The sequence below is a fragment of the Podarcis erhardii genome (genome assembly GCF_964252035.2).
Source record: "Podarcis erhardii genome assembly, chromosome: 6".
NCBI classification, from domain to species: domain Eukaryota; kingdom Metazoa; phylum Chordata; class Lepidosauria; order Squamata; family Lacertidae; genus Podarcis; species Podarcis erhardii.
In genome coordinates this window covers 74,995,022-75,011,935 of record NC_138510.1, presented here as the reverse complement: position 1 = coordinate 75,011,935, position 16,914 = coordinate 74,995,022, and the positions used below count along the sequence as shown (strand labels likewise).

The window sequence follows — 16,914 nt, the reverse complement described above, 5'->3', positions numbered from 1 at the left end:
AGGAGACATTTGAAGGAAGAATGAACATCCCAAAGGAGTATGCGGTACTTAACCCACTGCCGCCACAACCTATATAACACACTTGCCAATTCTCTCTTGAAACTCCCAACCCTCCTCAGTTGATTTTCCTCTGTTCTGACTGACTTCCAGTCTTGCAGGCCACTTCAGGTAAAAAAAAAATGAAAAAGAGCCTGGGTCTCCTTTTGCAGGGTGAATCAGCGGGCAGGAGAAGGGTTAAGCCAGGCATAGGCAAACTCGGCCCTCCAGCTGTTTTGGGACTACAACTCCCATCATCCCTAGCTAACTGGACCAGTGGTCAGGGATGATGGGAGTTGTAGTCCCAAAACATATGGAGGGCCGAGTTTGCCTATGCCTGGGTTAAGCACTACTTTCCTACCCCACAGTTCTCACTTGGAAATTGTCAGGGGCCCAGAGTCAGGCTTCTTTCTCTTCATTAGGTGATGGAGGCAAGGACTTGGAACCTGAGGGGCACATAGGGCCAGCCCCAGAAGTACTGCTATCAGATGAGCCTGGGGGGCAGCAGAGCCCCCTCCCCCTGGCCCAAGGATGTGGCACTGCCAGGGGCGGCCAAAGACATTTTGGCAAACAACAAAATGGCTCCCCCACTTTCTGCCTGGGAAGACAGGGAGAGTTAAATTCTACATCAGGAACAAGCAGGGGGGGATAAAGAACTACATCAGGATCTGCTGCCCTGTGGATCCTGCCACCCAAGGCCATCGCCTCACCTTGCCTCAGGGGTGGGCTGGCTCTGGGCACTGCCGTCGTCTGACTCAGAGGACTCCACTGAAGGGCTCCTAGAGGGTTCTCTACTCCAGAAAAGTAGGAGATTACAGGAGAAGGCTGAGGCCCTTTGGGTCAAACAGCATCTTATAGAACAGGTGCTCCTTCCAGGCTGCACCTGCTGTTACTACAACTATATAAGACTCAGTTTCAGCTTGTTCCTTGCTGGAACAACATCAGAGATCTTTGTTTTCCAGTGTATTGTATCCACCTTGTACCCCAATTAGGTTTTGTCTTGCTGGACCACAGAATAGGACAGAAGTCCTCCACCTGTATTTTCATTACAAGGAAAATATGGAACTGAGGACCTAGCGTTTCTCTTTTATTATAACGTTTAGTTTCACCTTGTTTCTACATTTACTTTATTTGCCATTGCTTAGCAATGTGAGTATTGGGTAACTTAGGTATAATTCTATAAGGATCTTATAATAATTAGGATTTAAATTCCAGGCAACAAATTAGACAGCGTCTGATAGCGGATCATATTGTGTTTCATTGTTAATACAATTTTAATGCTGCATTTCTTCCTTCCTTCACTTTCATTTTTTAAAAGTATTAATTACTCCCAGAGAGACATATGGCACAGAATGAAGCAGCAAAATGTTAGAATGAAAATGACATTTGCTCATTGACAGTACACATTAACAATACTTCTTTTTCGATCAGTGAGATGCCCCCTTTATTTGATCTGCTCTACACTGTGCTTCCTTCAACAGGGTGATTTTATTTCTCCATTGTTTGTGCACATTAGCAAACATTTAAAAATACATGTTTGTATATAAAACACAAACTGTGGTCTTCTGTAAACAGAAACTTTACTGACAAATTATCTGAGGCCCATAGTCACAGATTTGCATGGTATTTTGCTTTTACAACCAAGTACTCAGTAGCACATTGTGGCATTCAAAATAAGCCTGTCGTTTAGTTCTTAACCGGAAAAGGCTGATGGCAAAAAAAAAATGGATGTTCTAGATGGAAGATTTTATTTATTTTATTATTAAGATAGATAGATAGATAGATTCTTTATTGTCATTACACAAGTGCAACATTGCACAAGTGCAACGAAATTGGATGCCATCCCTTAAAAACAACAAAAGCAAAACAACAACAACAACCAAACAAACCACATTCCAGCCACACCCACACCCACACCCATCAAACTCCCAGGTCACACTATCGAGTTACTGCATTTAAGAAGGCCACAGCTCTTGGATAGAAACTATTTTTCAGTCTATTTGTCCTTGACTTGATGTTTCTGTATCTCCTGCCAGAAGGCAGTAGTACAAACAGACTGTGTCCCGGGTGAGATGCATCCTGCAGGATATTGTTTGCTTTCCTAAGACAATGGGAACCGTACAGTTCTTCCAAAGATGGGAGGGGATGACCAATAATCCTTTGGGCTGTGGTTATGACCTTCTGGAGCACCTTCCTCTTCCTAGCTGTACAGCTGGAGAACCAGGCACAAATACAGTATGTGAGAATGCTCTCTATGGAGCCTCGGTAGAAGGACACCAGCAGTCTCTCACTCAGATTGTTCTTCTTTAAAAGTCTGAGGAAATAAATTCTCTGCTGGGCCTTCTTCACCAGAGCAGTGGTATTTGCGCTCCAAGTCATGCCCTGATCGATAGTCACTCCCAAAAACCTGAATTCCGCCACCCTCTCCACCCGTTCCCCGTTGATATACAAGGGCTGAATGTCCGCCTTTTTTTTCCTGTAATCCACCACCAATTCCTTGGTCTTAGCCGTATTAAGAGCCAGATTGTTCTCTCCACACCAAGCACAAAGCCGCTCCACCTCGTCCCGATAGGCGGACTCATCCCCTCCTGAAATGAGCCCCACCACCGTAGTGTCATCAGCAAACTTGATGATTTTGTTGCTGGAATAAATGGCTGTACAATCATACGTATAGAGAGTATAGAGCAGGGGACTCAACACACAACCCAAGATAATTTATGTCCCATTAATTTCAACAGGACTTTTGTATGACTTTCTCTGATTTCAGCTGGGTCTCCAGCGCTTGAATTAAGTGTTAAGACCTACTTATTTATTTATTTCCCGCTCATCACCCGAACGTCCCAGGGCAGGTTACAACATTTGGATGGGATGGCAGTGAAGTTGAGTGACAGGAGCAGCCCAGCAGTTAATCACACCGAGCAAGCTGGAGTTAACTCTCTACAGTGGTACCTCAGGTTAAGTACTTAATTCGTTCTGGAGGTCCGTTCTTAACCTGAAACTGTTCTTAACCTGAAGCACCACTTTAGCTAATGGGGCCTGCTGCTGCTGCTGCACCACCGGAGCACAATTTCTGTTCTCATCCTGAAGCAACGTTCTTAACCCGAGGTACTATTTCTGGGTTAGCGGAGTCTGTAACCTGAAGCGTATGTAACCTGAAGCATATGTAACCCGAGGTACCACTGTATTAGTAAAACAGGATCTGGACAGAAGTGTCAGGCCTAATGAGCACAGCAACTCAAGTCTTGCCCCCGTGAAGCAGTTGCCAAGACTAAAGGTCCATGCCTCCTGACCGCCAGCTATGTTTAATCCTCTCCAGGGTGTTTCCCAAGCAATCAGAGATTGTGCCTGTAGGCCATTCTATGCTCCTCCTACTTCATGCCTCTCCTAGTTCTGGGAGACCAGAGGGGAAGGGAGCTTGTTGCAGAAGGAAGAGGAGACACCCATGCCTCTTCACCAGCCAGACTCATCTCTACTTCTTGGCCTCCCTCCTCTCCTCTCCTCTCCTGCTTCAGCTTCTGCTTCTTGTTCTGGACTTCTCTCTGCCACAGACTCTCCCTGCTCACTAAGCCCTGTTACCTCTTCAGCTTCCAACACCTCCTCCCTCCAGTCTTCTCCCTCTTTGTTGTCCCACCACTCATCCCCAGGTTCTGAACCTTCTTCCCTTGGGGTTCTCCAGCGGGTTCCTACCACCATTCCTCTGCACCCAAGAAGTCTATGACATTGAGGAAGCTTTGGGCTGGGCGAAGGTGTCCTGCAATTGTGTGCACTCCATTCCTGTCCTGGCACACTGTGTCACCAGAAGGCTACTGCTGCCATCCTGCCACAACCCTTCACACACCGGTGCCGGTTGTTCAAATAATCATTCATATGATTAGTCTTCAGGAATGCCTTGAATCACCTGCAATAATGAGCTACAAGCCTTGCTCTTTAAAACGCTACTTTGTGAAATCTAAGCTTGAAGAGATATATATTCTAATGCAGATATTTGATCATGTAAAGGGTCTTGTAATATGTCCGGCCCCTAATTGGTGAACTCCGGAGTTTTCTATCCATGCAATCTTTAGCAAGTCCTTGAGGTGCACTCCCACAGCACACACACACAGCAGACAAATTGAAATGTCGTGCGAGCAAGCAGCACACACACACAGGCTCCCAAATGAATGTTTGTTTCTACCCATCAGTGCTCACAATTAGTTCGCATCAGCCTCCTCTTTGGCTTCCTACCAGAGCACTACACGAGTTTGTTTTGTTCTAATCGTCAGAGGCAGTAACTGGCAGCAGCAACAGAAAAGATTAGAAGCACAGCATGCATTGTAATGATTATTTCCCACCAATGCATCACGGGAGAACCAAAGAAAATGGCATAACACGAAAGCCCAAAGGGATCAAACCAGTAAAATCACCCTCCCATTAGGAAAGCAGGATGCGAAGGCTGAACCTCAAGTGCAGGTTTTCAATCAAACATTTCAGCATATTTAGCACTATGCTAAATGTTTATTCTATTAATTTATATATATATATATATATATATATATATATATATATATATGAAGGAGTATCACAGTCATATAAAATATGTTTTGTGAAAAATAAGAAAGGGGCTGTATGTTTTGGAGATCTGTATATAAATTTTGACTACAGACTCCTTATTTATACTTTGTATTCTAGATCTGATTTCAGAGCATTAAAATGATCTTATGAGAGATGTCGGTACTGAAGTGCAAATTTTGCAAATGCACATCTCCTCAGCAAATGAATTCTTTTTGCCTCCCCCTGTTACAGCTGAAGCAAACCAAGTATAGAATACAAAAGAATACCTCACAAAAGTTCCGTTTCTCAAAATGCCCTTAGCCTGCACTGAAGGCTAACATGTCCGCCTTCGTGAGAACACATGTAAAGCACACCAGTGCGCTTATATGCGCACATACGTTTATTGCCTTATATGAAGATGCTCAAACTGGTCCATTCCTACTATCCAGGAGAAAACCCTAAAGAGGCGTGCTTTAAAAGAGCTCTGCTGGAAAGACTCCTCTTGACCATTACCAATGCCTCGACTCTGCAAAATGTACAATAATTACACAGACAGAATCGAGTTAGACATATTTTCCACATTATGTACTGTCATCTAACCAGCACTTCAAGTGAAGCAAAAAATAAAATAAAATATGAAAGGCGAAGCACAAAGCATGAAGAGAAATAACAGCAGTTTATAGGCAGCTCCCTGAAGGAAAATGCTGGCGAATGGGGAGAAATATGTGATGGGGAAAGAAATGTGGATGTTCTGTGCAAACAATATTGCATATTGTGGAGTTCGCTGTAATACATTCCAGTTGTTCTAGATATACTGATATATCTGCAACCAAGCAGACAAAAATAACCTCCTGCCTAATTCTGGGCCTGTGGAGCATATTTTAACCTTTCAGTTGTGCCTGGATCCAAGCCCAGTTGAGAACGAACCCTCACACCATCCCAATCAGCATTCTGAACTGATTTAACAGGTGCAGTCTAACATCGGTTGTTGAACGTAATCCATTCCGGAAGACCGTTCAACTCCTGAAATGTTCAACAACCAATGTGTGGCTTCCGGTTGGTTGCAAGAGCTCCTTGCAGTCAATCGGATGCCATGTCAGACATTCGGGTTCCAAAAAACGTTGGAAAACCAGAGCATTTACTTCTGGGTTTTCAGCATTCGGGAGCCGAAACGTTAAAAAACGGAGCCATTTGGGAACCAAGGTTTGACTGTATGGTATTGAATGTTCATTGCTTGCTATGGGCTGCTTTCAGAATCGAGTTTGATTGGAATGGGAAGGATTATGAACTGTGGAAATGCATATGGTATATTTATAACACACCTATCCCTACACACACACACACACAAACACACACACACACACACACACACACACACACACACACACACACACATCATATGCCTATTGACTGATTTTATTTCAGCCTTAAGGCAAGTGAATGTATATATACTTAGGAGGAAAAGAAAGATGCATTGCATGTAAAGACAACCAGTGCCACCTTGAGATTGTATAGATTTTTAAAAATGTCTTAAAGATGCTTTTATTGTTTTGCCACTTATTGCTTGCCACCCTCAACTTCTTTGGAAGGTAGGGCAGTATATAAATATAAGTGTAATAAATAAATAAGGCAAAATGAGAAAAATTCCATGTGATTTTATCATGATGCAACAGCTATTTTGAAGAAATAGCTGCAGCTTGAGACCTCAAATAACATCTTTTCCAGTTCTTTTGAGAATAACAGTTTCAACCCTAAACATGTTTACTCAGAAGTACATCCCACTGTATTCAATGGGACTTACCAACAAGTAAGTGGGCATGGGATTGTGACCTTGGTTTATGGTTGGCTTGTGCATTAACATTTAGTGACATCTGAAGAAGAACAGTCAGCACTTCCCACATGAAAATATATTTATTCATATTCTTGTGGGAAGTACATACATATATGACAGACAGGCAGACTATAAATAAACAAAACAAAGAAAAGGCGATAAAGGAAGTAAGTCTAACACCCAAGTTTGTGTGTCATCTCTTTCATTTGAATCCCTTTTTGTGTCATGTCTTTAAGATTATAAACCGAAAGACAAGGATTGTCTCATAACTGATCTTTGTATGCTGCTCTGGAAGATTTTCTTGACTGAAGAACAGGAAAAATATGCTTTAAATCTCTCTCTCTCTCTCTCTAACAAAATCTATGAATATCATTGTGTAGCCCCTATCGGAGGATTTGTAGTGCCTCATCAGAATCCTGGATTTATGTGAAATCAGGATGAGATAGGGGAGCAAATGTGAATGCAGGTTGCACAACACCAGTGGCTATGGCATGGGAGTGAGACGGGAGGGATACTGGGGGAGGGGGACATGGTGGTTTAAAATAATGGCAGAAGTTTAGGTAAAGAAGGGAATGGAAGAGGGAGATGTTTGAGTACAGTGAGAAGGGGAAGACATCAAAAGGGGAGAAATGTCTGCTTTAAACTATTTTGAGTGTGTGGGTGTCAGGAATGAGCCAGCTCCTAGCGAAAGTTTGCAGCCAACTGCAGAAAGTAGCCAAGAACAGAGAGGCTGAAATGTTAGGCAGGGGAGAGCCAGCAGCTGCAGACTTTGGTTATTCCTGACCTTGAAGTGTAGGCTGATAAAGCAGTAGTGGAGAGCAGGCTAGAACACAGTCAAAGCTCACAGGAAGCTCAAACAGGCATGAATAAACACAGAGATAGCATGACAGAACAGGAAGGGGTTGGAGCTAATCCAAGAAGTCGGCAAATGGGAGGGCTACTGGACAGGAAGCAAAACAAGAGACGCAAGAGCCATAAGTTCAATATCTTCTGTCGACATCGGAAGGAGTCTTCAGAAGGGTCTTCTTGAGTGATGATGCCGGAGGCTTTGTTAGAGCCATCCAGAGATATCTGTTTTTGCAATAAATACTCCTTTTTAATTACCTTCGCTTACTGTGTTATCAAGCTGGGAACCTGGACTCCTAAAAGTGTGTGTGTGTGTGTGTGTGTGTGTGAGAGAGAGAGAGAGAGAGAGAGAGAGAGAGAGAGAGAGAGAGAGAGAACTCATTGGCCCTGCTCCTCCATTGCTCCTGTTAGAGGGCAGTTGCCTATGTCCCCAGCCCAATTTCTTTGTTGAGGTCAGGATGCCCAACCAACTTACACTGGATATAATGCCAGTGGCGCTTTCTACTTCCATGTAGCTTCAGGCACAGAGGCATATCTGTTCCATTCTATTATAGAATTGTAAAGTTGAAAGAGACCATGAGGGTCACCTAGACCAACTCCCTGCAATTCAGGAATCTTTTGTCCAATGGGGGCTCAAACCCACAACCCTGAGATTAAGAGTCTCGTGGTCTACCCACTGAATCTGTGCAAGGTCCTACTTGGAAGATATTTCTCATTGCCTTTTCCATCTACTCTGGTTCTTTTTCCCTAGGGTGTAGTGGATTCTCAATCTTTGGCCTGCAAACAAGACCCGGGTGCAGTGATCATAAGGAGGTAGAGAAGCTAGTGTTTTTCGTTTTGGAAGTATTTTCTTTCTTTCATTGCAAAATGCAGAGCTTGGTTTGGGCAGCAATTAGAGAAAGAGAACATATTTGAGCTGAAGAAAAACCTGGAAGTGGCAAGGAAGAGTTTTGCACAGGGAGAATTGAACACAGGAAATATTTATTGCCTCCCATTCCTCATCTTACAATCCTAAGGATAAATATACTCATAGCTGGGGTTAAAAGCATGTTAATTAGCAATCCTTGGAGGTGAGGCATAGTTCCCCCAGCTTTTATGCTAAACACATAAGGCTTGTCTCTAGCTCTGTTAAACTTGATCACTTGACTGTCAATTACATAGAATGAGCATATAATTAATTGCTGGTCATTACCATTAGTCTGCATTCTCTGTGCTAGGTAACACTCTCAATTAAGTTCATTTTTTAAAGTTACAGTGGGAAAATGATTATCTTTTGTGCACAAAGTACAATCACAGCCTATGGGCAACAGTTGAAAGTGTTGCATTTCTTAAAAATGACACAACCCTAGTCATGTTTACATCCTCTGTGCTCAATGGGTAAGAACGACATTGTGGATCATTAGTCAAGCAGAGCCTTGCTTTAAATCATTCTTGGTATTTTCTGTCTGTTTGGAATGCAAGTTCTCTCTTGAACACTGGGAAATCACAGATGAGCCTGGCCTAGTATAAATTTCAGAAGCTTGACCTTTTGCCTTTGTCTGGGCAACAGAGCAGTAGTTTCTGCTTGCTTGCTTTTTTAAAAAACTCCTGATTTAGTTTGAGATTGCATCCAAGCACATCTTAAGGAGGGAGGGCACAAGGTGACACAGATGGCAGTGTACAGGGGATAAAGAGAGGGGGGGCAAGGAATTTTTATCCTTTCAGTTTCTTGGGTTGCCAGTGGGAATGGGTGAATCTCTCAATTTTGGTTTATTTCAGTTTCTCAGTCTTCCAGTCTTAAATTCAGTTCTCGACATCAGATTGCAACTTAAAAAAAATAATAATTTTCATGCAATTTCATCCACATTTTAGTGCAAATTTCTTCTAATACAGAAGGCTTGTATGCAATTTCCCCTAATATACACATTTTTCTTTCCCCAGATATGACAAATTTCGCTTGTTATTTTTGCTAATATATGCATTTTTATGCATGATTTACTTAAACATATGCATTTGTGTACACATATGGCTTAAGAAATACATTGCAAAATTCAGTAAAGGACTAATTTGAATTGATAGCTGTTTCAGGTTGCAGATTGTTTCAGATAGTCTGAACTGGATATGTTCACCTTTAAATGAGACCTTTTCCCATTTCTGCCCAGTCCCTAGCTGCTGATAATAGTTATGTCATGTGTGTGTGTGTGTGTGTGTGTGTGTGTGTGTGTGTGTTTGCTTTAGAAAATGCAAAGCAGGTAAATGTGTGCCTCTCAAGATAGAGGAATGGATCAGTTTTCCCTTAGTGCTAACTTCTACCAGCCTGGGATCTAAAGTTCCATACAAAGTTGTTCTACATGCTAAGTGTGGGTGGTTTGTCAATTTTCTCTTCCACAAGCAGTCCCAGCGCATCATGGAATGCAATTTAGGAAGATATCCTAAGCCACAGTGACAGTACATGTCATAGTAAAAGGTATGGATCATTATGGCAAATGAAAGAAATATAGTTTAGATTGTAGAGATGGCTGGTTATATAGGATAGACAGAGAAAGGTACAGCAAACAGAGCTATTGGTTTGCATCATACTCCAAACACTGTGAATACTCATTTCAGCTGTCAGAATATTTTAGAAGAGCAGCAAAACCAGCTCAACAATTTCCATTGTTTGTAGCATCATCGTTACAGTATTGTCATTATTGTTCATTAAATTCCTGTACCACCCTTCATCTGAGGACAACAGGTGTACAGATGCCTGGTGAATCAGAGAAGAAAGCTGGGCATAACAAGAATTTCCTGACCTTCCAACGCTTTGAATAGATCCAATGATATATTTAAGCAGAGACAATGCAAATGTCACACTGAATTTTCAAACTGAACATAAGGGATAAGGCAGGCCTGTGGGCAGCTGTGCCAAGTCTAGACCTTCTAGCTCTGGTTTCCTGAGGTCAGTGGCTGGGCTGGGAGAGAGAAAAGCTGAAGCCTGAAAGGAGAGGTTGTTGCTCTCTTGACAAGCAGAGGCAAGAGGAAGCTTCCTAATATTCATACCAGGCTTTGATTCCCCTTTGTAAGGTAACATACTGCATTTCAGCCAGACAGATGGGAAACGCCAAGCTGCCATTTCTTTCACTAATGATTCACAGTGCCATTCCTTATCCAGTTCCGTGCTTTCCTACTGTCTCAAAACATCTCCCCCTGTTTGTGTTCTATCAGGTTCACTGTGGGCCCCCACTGTCCTGGCTGTTACCTGGGGAAGAAGGAGGAGCAAGCTGACACCTTGTGCAGTGTCCGAGAGCACAACACTATTCTTCTAGCCAAAGCCAGGAAAGTGCCCTGAGTTCCCTCTGCTCTGCAATTGCCACAGCTAGGAAGGGGAAGCTCCAGCCAGCCAGCCAGTCATCCAGCCAGGCAAGCAAGAGAAATCATCACAGTTCAGGGACACTTTCTGATCAGGCAAATGCACCCAAGGAAGGCATGCAGCAGGGGAAATAATGGGTGGGGTCTGGGGGAAGAAGTGTGGCCTGCCTGGGGAAACTCTTGAGGGCTGGATGGAGAGGCCTGGGAGGCCGCCTTTGTGCTCCAGGTCTGAGCTTTCATACACCTGCCTTGAAAGGAAATAGTTTCCTTCCCAACATATCCCACTATTCTTTGGTTATTTAACAAGTTGATGGGGGGAACACAAACACACATTACCCTCACATGCTCCCCCCACCAACTCCACCTCCGATAGGCTCACAGAGGTTTTATTTTTGCTTCAGACACGCTTCTGGAGCTCTTCCACATAAGAGGGAATCCCAGGCCAATCAGAATTCCCTCTCACAAGATGGCGCTCTCCACTGAAACACACAGGTAGAGTCACTTCACATGCTAGATTTGGAATAATCCATATGATTCCACAAGGTGGTGTGATTTATGATGTGCCCAGATTATCAGCCATGGATATTCTCCTCTCCATCTGAGAAGGAACAGTTTGTACATGAAATACAACATTCATGGAGTGGGGGGGGGGGCGAGTGGGTCATTTAACTTCCCCATTCATTAACAAAGCAGCAGGTGGGGACTGGCTTTTTTAACATCAGAAAAAGTTCATGGGTGAGGGAATCTGAACTCTCCCCCACCTCATCTTCCCATGGAGCTCCTCACCTCCTCCTTGATACTTTTCTCTCAGTCCAGCTCTGAGAGTAGAAGTGAGCTGGGCTCTCAGTAAATTGCCTAAAGTGATGGGGCACAAGATGACCCACTGAAGGACGGAGCTCTCTTCAACCCACACAACTCTTCTGATGGGATCTTTGGCTGCCCCTTCCATAGTTCCTAAAGCCTTTCCCAAGTATCTTGCTTCATTCTGACATCTAGCAAAGGCCTAACAGAATGGCTTGTGTAGAAGATGCACATTCATCAAGCAAATGTTTGCTCGAGCAAAGGAGATGGTGACCTCCTTATGACAAAGCGTCTCAGGCATCTTTGCGTTGAGTGGTGTGTCAAAGAATTCCAATAAGAAATCTGTTTATTCTCCGATGGCATTGAAACACACAAAGGCTCTTACACTTGTCCCTGATCATCTGTAACGCTTACAAATTTCAGGGAAATCACAGGGTTATATCCCAAAGACAAGGATGCTGAGTGCCATGGTAAAATAAACAAGTGAAACAACAGCAAGGAACAACAGCTCTCATCTCTTTCTTTAAGCCGCTTCATGTATTGCCACTGCAACACAGCAGCTTCCATGGTGGCAAGCTGCTTCTCATGCGCACTGGCAATGCAGATATACACCTCACCTACACTGTATTGATTTTCTGAGCTCTCTCGTGCTGGCTGGGTGCCTCTTTTGATGGAAACCGGGAGTGTGTATCCACATTTGGGGCAAAAAGTTGTTTTGTGTGACTAGTTGCCTGTGGGTCTATGAAAAGTGATTAGTACTCAATGAATCTGTATTCAGAGCAGAGCCACTGAAATTAATGGACCTAATTTAGCCATCTTCATTCATTCCAATAGATACACTCTGAGTCAAACTTAGCTGAATGCCACTCACTGCCCATAACTCCCTGGTGAGTGTGCCTGGCAGAAACTCCAGGTGCACATTTAAATGTAGAATTTTGCAGTATAATGAACAGTAATAAAACGACCTCTTGTGTGGACATGTAAGATGCTCTAAATGTTCTCTAGTTCTCTAGACTGTGTATAAGGTTAAAAAGTAAATAAATGATAGGAGCGCTGACCACCACTAATGGGCTATATATTACATGCTAGGTTAATGGATAATGACAGATTTGTGCAAATAAGGGGTAATCTAACTTTTTTCAAGGTAATTAATATTTCTAAAACATTTTGTCCTGCCTCATTATCCATTTCAGTGGTTGCTTTTGTCACAAAAAGCCATTCTGACACAATCTGACTTTCTATTATGTAACCATGTGGCATCTTTTCGGAACTAAAAATGTTCCTTACTGCCTAATATACCCATGTATTATTTATTCTGACTGACATCTCCTAGAATCACCTGTGATTGCTGCAGGCTTTCCAGCCCTTGCTTTGGCAAGGTAATAATAACTCCTAACCATTCGCAGTTCTGCTGTCCTGATCAAAGGAAGTGCAGTGTGATGCCTGATTGCCTAATCCTACCAGAGACCAAAATTCTGCTCACTTCATTAGCAGTTCTGTGCCTGGGAAGTGGGGGCGGGGGAGACTGCTGGAAGACTTGTCTATCATCCAGAACTTCTATTCTTTCATGGCTGACTCACTTCCTGAGTTTCTTCCACTAGATGTTTCTTCTCATATAAAGAATATGTTGGGGGGGTGGGGAGAGGAGCAATGAAGATGCTCTTTGGTACCCTCTACTGGATTTTGGTTTGAAGCTACCATGCCTGTGCTGCACATAATGGGAAACCACAAGTTCCACCTTGGCATGGTAAGAGGATTTTGAAAGCATCTATATGGGTTTTAAGGGACACGGGTGGCGCTGTGGGTTAAATCACAGAGCCTCTTGGGCTTGCCAATCAGAAGGTCGGCGGTTCGAATCCCCACAACAGGGTGAGCTCCCGCTGCTTGGTCCCTGCTCCTGCCAACCTAGCAGTTCAAAAGCACATCAAAGTGCAAGTAGATAAATAGGTACCGCTCTGGCGGGAAGGTAAACGACGTTTCCGTGCGCTGCTCTGGTTCACCAGAAGTGGCTTAGTCATGCTAGCCACATGACCCGGAAGCTGTATGCCGGCGTCCTTGGCCAATAAAGCAAGATGAATGCTGCAACCCCAGAGTCGGCCATGACTGGACCTAATGGTCAGGGGTCCCTTTACCTTTTTATATGGGTTTTAAAGTATCTGTAATGGTTGCATCTGAACTCAGGGGAATTCTAGATAGTTTTAGCAAGCCTTCCATGACCTGGTATCCTCCAGACCCCTATCAGCCCCAGCCACCATGGCCAATCATCTGGGATATTGGAAATCGGAGTCCAAAACATCTGGAAGAGACCAGGTTGGAGGGAGGCTGGATCATACACAGTGGTGTGAAGTTGTCTTGTGTGAACAAACCTTTGTTTAAAAAACTTGCACCTCCCCTGAGATCCAAAGACTTCTAGGCAATTTTAAATCACAACATGGTGCTTCTGATTCCCCCCTCAGGGTTTGCCAAAGGAGGAGAGAAAAGTGTGGAAACCCAAGACTTGATGCCACTCATGCACAGACCACGAAACCTGGGGACCAGGGTAGGTAACATTTTTCAATCCAAGGTCCACGTTCCCTCAAGGGCAACCAGCTGGTGGGCAGGAACTGGAGACAAAAGTGGGAAAGCCAATGGATGTGACTCTTACTCTGTACACTCGGTTATTTTCCAACCATGCAGAAGTCTGAGGTTTCTACACACACACACTTCTCCATCTCCCATTAAGACGAGCAACAGGCATGATCAAAGTGAGGGTGTGGCCTGGAGAGAGTGGGTGTGGCCTGGGAAGGGGGTGTGGCCAGGGAAAACTCCCAAGGGCTAGACAGAAAGGGCTGGAGGGCCACATTCAGCCCATGTTCCTTAGGTTCTCCACCCCTGCACTAAATACCGGCTTATCATTATATACAAAATTTTCCTTGCTATCCCAAGTCTGCAGTTGTCCTAGCATTTGGTGAATGGTAGCTTGTGGCTATGAATCAGAAAGTTCTCCTTTTGTGTCACCAGAATTTAGAAAGGAAGTGACATTTCAAATTCAAGAAGAGCATCCATTACCTTTTCTAAAGGACTCTCTACTCGAGGGAGGCTGATCATAGGCATTTGAGCCAGATTGTCCATGTGAGAATGTTCATGTTCTGGTTGTCTACCTCTAAAATTATTTACCACACACACAACCTAAAAAGAGAAGGAAGAAATCAGATATTATGAGAGAGTTTAATAGATTGGATCCTGAACACCCACATCAACTGCACAATGTCCTCCGATAGAAATGCTAATTATTAAATCACTCTTCCATAATGAATGAGATTACAGCACAACACTGTAAAAACACAGGATATGCTTAGGATAATTATCAAGAAGATGCCAGTGTACATTGTCTTTTTTTGAATTTACCAACAATTGCTTGTAAATAGACATTTTAGATGCCTACCAACAATTGCTTGTAAATAGACATTTTTAGATGCCTCTGGAGTGTTTTCTAAGTCTTTTTCAACAGACATCAACATGCACTTATACATCACCTTAATGCACTTATCAATATGCACTTATCCATCAACATGCACTCTTTGAACAGAATAGTCTAACCATCAAGAGCTCATAGATAAAATAAACAGTAGTGGCTGGTGTGGTATTGCTGACCCGGTTTCCCAACACTGCACATCACTGCCAGTTATCGAGAGGGAGAGACAAGGCGACAGATAGTTCTTCACAGGTACACCAATGAAGCCAATCCAACACCCCCAGTATTGCACCTGAACCACATCAAGCTTCCCACTACCTTCCCCCCCCCCCTTAACAGCCAGCAGTGACATGCTGTTTTGGGAAACCAGGTTAGCAATGCAGCTCTGCCTGCATTGCCCACTATTGTAAATAATGTGGCATATCTTCCAGCACATGGTGACTTTCTGTACTCAACTTGTGCAATGTGGATCCACATTGTCCGAAGGCTGCAACAAAAATGCCATATTCTAAATGACTGTATAGTACTTTGAACTTTTTTTTAAAAAAAGGAAAGCCAGTTAACACATTGCTCTGACAATAATTTAGTGACATTGCTGACAAACATGAACTCACATTGACCTCAGCCCCAAATTGTGCTGAAGTCTTCCAATACAGTGGACTCATTTGGAACTGAATGGTGTGGTTTAGATAATAACCTTTTTAAAAAAAACTAACATATTATTTTAAACATGGGATCCAGTAGTTGCAGATGCACACAGCTCAGTGGAGGAGACAGTTTCACTGCAGGCAAAGGGATGAACACATGTAGCAATTTAAGCTAGTGAGATCAGTGATCTCTCATATGAATGTGTTCCATGTGCATGCTGAAGCACATATTGAGCTCAGGATTAGCATTAACTGTGCATTTGTTTATATTTATGAATGATTGTTATTCAAGCATGCCGCCTGCATTCTGATGAATAAATCATGTGAGGAACCCATTCACAGTCAAACTCATAGTCATAGAAAGAGTCACGTGCAGCCGTACTTACCAGAAACACTGCTATAGAAATGCCAACTAGAAATCCTGCTATCACGTCTGACCAATGATTTCGATATTCTGCTACTCTGTTGATACCAGTAAGAAATGCCATGCACATTAAACTCAAGCAAAGGACTGGTTTTGCCAGTCTTGTTCCTCTGGCCTTTATCGTGTTGGTGATATACATCTGAGGGTGAAAAGATCGGGGAGGGAATGAAAGCAGAGTGAGTTTTCATTCATTTCATTTCATTTCATTGTTTATATACCCCTGCAATTTAGACAGAAGTGCTCAAAGCAGCTGAAACCATTTATCAAATGGATACACTAAAAGTAATACACCTGAAACAAAACTGAACCAGCAGGAATACGTGTCTGATGTTGTCCTCACCTTCCTCCCTTTCTTTCTGGCTCCTTCCCACTAGGCAGTTAGTGGTAAATGACCCTGTGTATGGTGGGGACAATGAGAGTCTAGCTGCATCAGGACTAGGTGGATGTTGTCTTCACCTGCTTCCTCTGTTATCTACCAACTTCCACCAGGCAATTGGTGATATGAGAGAGAGAGAGAGAGAGAGAGATGATATATGATAGATGATAGATAGATAGATGATAGATAGATAGATGATAGATAGATGATAGATAGATAGATAGATAGATAGATAGATAGATAGATAGATAGATGATAGATAGATAGATAGATGATAGATAGATAGATAGATGATAGATAGATGATAGATAGATGATAGATAGATAGATAGATAGATAGATAGATAGATAGATAGATAGATGATAGATGGATGATAGATAGCTAGATAGCTAGATAGCTAGATAGCTAGATAGCTAGCTAGATAGATAGATAGATAGATAGATAGATAGATAGACAGACAGATAATTAGAGAGAGAGAGAGATGATAGATAGATGATGTAGATAAATAGATAGATGATAGATGATGATAGATAGATAGATAGATAGATAGATAGATAGATAGATAGACAGACAGACAGATAGGTGATAGAAAGATGATAGATAGATGATTGATAGATGATAGATATAGATAGATAGATGATA

The 16,914-nt window shown here is 42.9% G+C and overlaps 2 protein-coding genes across 2 annotated transcripts in view; one reads left to right on the top strand and one right to left on the bottom strand.

The window, feature by feature from the left end:
- PLPPR5 (phospholipid phosphatase related 5) overlaps positions 1 to 16,914 on the bottom strand; it is a 93,786-nt gene that overhangs the window by 4,943 nt on the left and 71,929 nt on the right. Inside the window, exons 4-5 of the mRNA XM_081866127.1 lie at positions 15,859 to 16,035; positions 14,420 to 14,539 (exon numbers count right to left, since the gene is read on the bottom strand). Coding sequence (XP_081722253.1) covers positions 14,420 to 14,539; positions 15,859 to 16,035 — 297 coding nt within the window. The remainder of the gene's footprint in view (positions 1 to 14,419; positions 14,540 to 15,858; positions 16,036 to 16,914) is intronic.
- LOC309344236 (uncharacterized protein) overlaps positions 1 to 16,914 on the top strand; it is a gene marked incomplete at its 3' end in the record, with an annotated part of 133,235 nt that overhangs the window by 59,229 nt on the left and 57,092 nt on the right. The gene's annotated exons all lie outside the window — the stretch shown is intronic.